This window comes from Solanum tuberosum, unplaced genomic scaffold (assembly GCF_000226075.1).
Source record: "Solanum tuberosum cultivar DM 1-3 516 R44 unplaced genomic scaffold, SolTub_3.0 scf00200, whole genome shotgun sequence".
In the NCBI taxonomy this organism is placed as follows: Eukaryota; Viridiplantae; Streptophyta; class Magnoliopsida; order Solanales; family Solanaceae; genus Solanum; species Solanum tuberosum.
Window position 1 is genome coordinate 988,996 of NW_006239124.1, and position 3,401 is coordinate 992,396.

At 38.4% G+C, this 3,401-nt stretch overlaps 1 protein-coding gene across 1 annotated transcript; it reads left to right on the forward strand.

Moving 5' to 3' along the window:
• Window positions 1-1,791: 1,791 nt before the first annotated feature.
• LOC107062114 (uncharacterized) lies at window positions 1,792-3,172 on the forward strand. The gene is made up of 3 exons (XM_015312349.1): window positions 1,792-1,968; window positions 2,083-2,141; window positions 2,815-3,172. The coding sequence occupies exons 1-3, from the start codon at window positions 1,792-1,794 to the stop codon at window positions 3,170-3,172; spliced, it is 594 nt and encodes a 197-aa protein (XP_015167835.1).
• Window positions 3,173-3,401: the final 229 nt, after the last annotated feature.

Consider the following 3,401-nt stretch of genomic DNA (forward strand, 5'->3'; position numbering starts at 1 on the left):
TTCTTAATCCTAGCGATATAAACTACATTTAATCATCACGAGATCCTTCACATCATGAATCGTAACTCTTGAATTTATAATTGAAATTCAAGAAAAGATTAAGAGTCAAGTTTGAGAGAGCCTTTCGAGTCTTTTACCAACTTTTAAAACTTGTTTTAAGACTTGAGTATGAGGATGAGGAGAGTTGAGTTTCATTTTTCAAAATGAATATATGGGAACTAATTAATCCCAAGAGTAAATGACTTTACATTTAAAATGGGAGGGAACTTCGATACCCAAATGAGTTCATGAGGAGTTTTTGAGCACTATCTCTTTTAAGAGAACCTTTTGAGTAAATATCTTAAAGTTTGAGGATGAGGAAATATTCTTAAACATATGAGCATGATTTATATCACTGGGAGTAGTATTGAGCACCGATATTGAGATGAGTTGAGACAACTCGAAGTCCTCATAAACCATGTATGACAACATGGGTAAAGGGTATTACTTTTTAGATGATTCCTTATTAGTTTTCAGCCTAACTTAGTGGATTCACTAAATTGAAGATGTCTTACACTCTGTCAAGTTATAGGACACTTCCGCCAGCGTGGGTGAGATGTTGTATCATCACATAGCTCATAGTAATGGTTATCGGTAAGAGAATCTCCTAAATAAGAGTAAAAGAGTTTATTATTGTATTTTTTAATACATATGAGTTGTTATATACTATTTTAAAAGCTTTCTTTATAATGCATCTTTGTGTATCTTTAAGTACCTTTGAGCATCCTTGAGTATCTTTGAGTTGAGATGAGGTGAGTATGTTCTTCCTTGCATGCTCGTACATTCTATGTACTGACGCCATTTGGACTGCATCTTTTATGATGCAGATATAGGAGTTCAGGGTCATCAACAGGCGCACTGTTGATACCACTTGCAGTTCCAAAGTTGCTTTGGTGAGCATCCTTTCTTCTGGAGGATTCCCATTTAGTTATTCAGTTTTGTTAGGAAGTCGTGGATCTAGTCCCAACTTCCATCGTTATCATTAGAGGCTTCATAGATAGTTGTGTTTTGAGGAGGTTTTTCCATTTCTTTTGTTCAATGTTTCAATGACTAGAGTTGCCTATTTCTGGCTAGCTGAATATTCTTATATATTCTGAGTTATTTATTTGAGACAGTTGAGTTAACTCTTTGCAACTGAGTTCATATATTGTTGAGTAAGTCTTCCGTGGAGTATTAAGCCAGACTTATGGTTCGGTTGGGGCTAACAATATTTCTCGAGTGCCAGTTACATTCAAGGTGTAGGCTCGGGGTGTGTAAAACTTGGTATCAGAGCACCGATTTCAAGAGTCATAGGGTTTTTATGAAGCTATTTCTATAGAGTCTTAGTATTGGTGTGAAGTGCGCCACATCTGTAATTAAGAGGCAACGACATTTAGGAAATATCTCACTTCTTTCATACTCCTTTCGTGCGATAGAGTTCAATCTATACAGTTTTTCTTCAAATTCTTGCTTACGCGTATCTTTCAGATCATGCTTCCAAGAAGATTTGTTAGAGGTCATCCTGCTAGGAGGAATGTTGATCCCTAGGATCAAGGGGTCCCGAATGCACCAGAAGTACAACCCCAAGGAGAGGTCACTATTGTTGAGTTCTGGGATGACATCCGGATGTTGAGTCAATTTGTGACCAACTAAGCTGGGCAACAAAGAGGGGTTCTATAGAATGTGGCTGATACATCTAGAATCTGTGAGTTCTTAAGGATGAATCCTCTAAACTTTACCGGTTCAAGTGTCATTAGGATCTTGAAAAACATTATGGAAGAGTTGCAGAAAGTGTTTGAGGTGATGCATGTTGCCAATGTTGATCATGTGGAACTAGCTGCATACCAATTGAAGGGTGTTGCTAGAGTTTGGTACGACCAGTGGAAGAAGAGTAGAGCTGATGGTGCACTAATTGTGAGCTGGGCTGTGTTCGATGAGGCCTTCTTGAGGGCATTTATTTCCCCATGAGCTGAGGGAAGCAAAGTTAAGATAATTCCTTAACTTGAAGTAGGAATCCATGAGTATAGCCTCAAGTTCACTCAATTGTCCCGATATTCTCCGCAGATGGTTGCTGACAGGACGAGCAGGATCAGTCTATTTTTATCTGGGTTGTCGCTTGTCAGGTAACGAGGGTAAGACAACTATACTGGTAATAGAGACAAACATAGCAAGGCTTATGATCCATGTGCAACATGTTGAGGAGGATAAGCTGAGAGATAGAGAAGAGTTCCAGAACAAGAAGGCTAAGACAACGAAATGAGTTCAGGCAGCAGAAGAGCAATGCGAACCGATCATCTTTTCAACAAAAGACAAATGGACCTGCTCCATCATCTGCTAGTGCACTGCACTAAGGAACACTGATGGTAAAACAGAGCGCACAATTCATACCTTAGAAGATATATTGAGGGAATGTGTCATAGACATCAAAGGTAAATGGGCTGATCACTTTCCTTTCATAGAGTTCGCATATAACAATAGGTATCACTCTAGTATCCAGATGGCTCCTTATGAGGTTTTTTATGGGCAAAAGAACAGATCGCCTATTGGTTGGTTTGAATTTAGTGAAGTTGAGTTGATAGGGCAAAACTTGGTTAATCAAACCATGTAGAAGGTGAATATTATTCAGGAAAGGCTAAAAACAACACAGAGTCTTCAGAAATCCTATACAAATGTTAGGAGAAGAGACTTAGAATTTGAGGTTGATGATTGGTTCTACTTTAATATTTCACCCATGAAGGGTGTTATGAGATTTTGTAAGAAGGGAAAACTCAGTCCCTAGTATATTGGTCCTTATAGGATATCCAAGAGGGTGTACAAGGTAGCTTATGAGTTGGAGATGCCTTCAGAATTAGCAGTAATTCATCTGGTGTTCCATGTATCCATGTTAAAGAAGTTTTTGAGTGATCCTTCACTCATTGTACCTATTGAGAATATTGGTATCAAGGACAACCTATCTTATGAGAAGGTTCCAGTTCAGATTCTTGATCGTCAGATTAACAAATTGAGAACCAAAGAGGTTGCATCAGCCAAGTTCTTATGGAGTAATCAATATGTTGAGGAAGCTACTTGGGAGGCTGAGGAAGATATGAAGAGGAGACACCCACATCTCTTTCGTTCCGAAGAAATTTCTAACCATGGTACTTACTCTTTGTAAAGTACTCTTTAAGTTGATATATTGAGTTATGTATATTGCATGTTATGTGCTTGAGTTAGGGTGGTTAAATGCTTTCCCCCCTTATTCAACTTAGTGCGATCTCATTCGAGGATGAATGTTCCTAAGGAGGAGATATTGTAGCACCTTGAAATTTGGTCAGTTTTCAAGTTTTGGGTCAACTTCAAACTACCATAGCTTTTAGAACATAAAGAGTTACGTGGCCCATGAG

Coding starts and splice junctions, on each gene's coding strand:
- LOC107062114 (XM_015312349.1), top strand. CDS start 1,792: ATGGAAGAGTTGCAGAAAGTGTTTGAGGTGATGCATGTTGCCAATGTT. Junction 1,969..2,082: donor TCGATGAGGCCTTCTTGAGG/GCATTTATTTCC, acceptor TATTCTCCGCAG/ATGGTTGCTGACAGGACGAG. Junction 2,142..2,814: donor TCTGGGTTGTCGCTTGTCAG/GTAACGAGGGTA, acceptor TGGTCCTTATAG/GATATCCAAGAGGGTGTACA.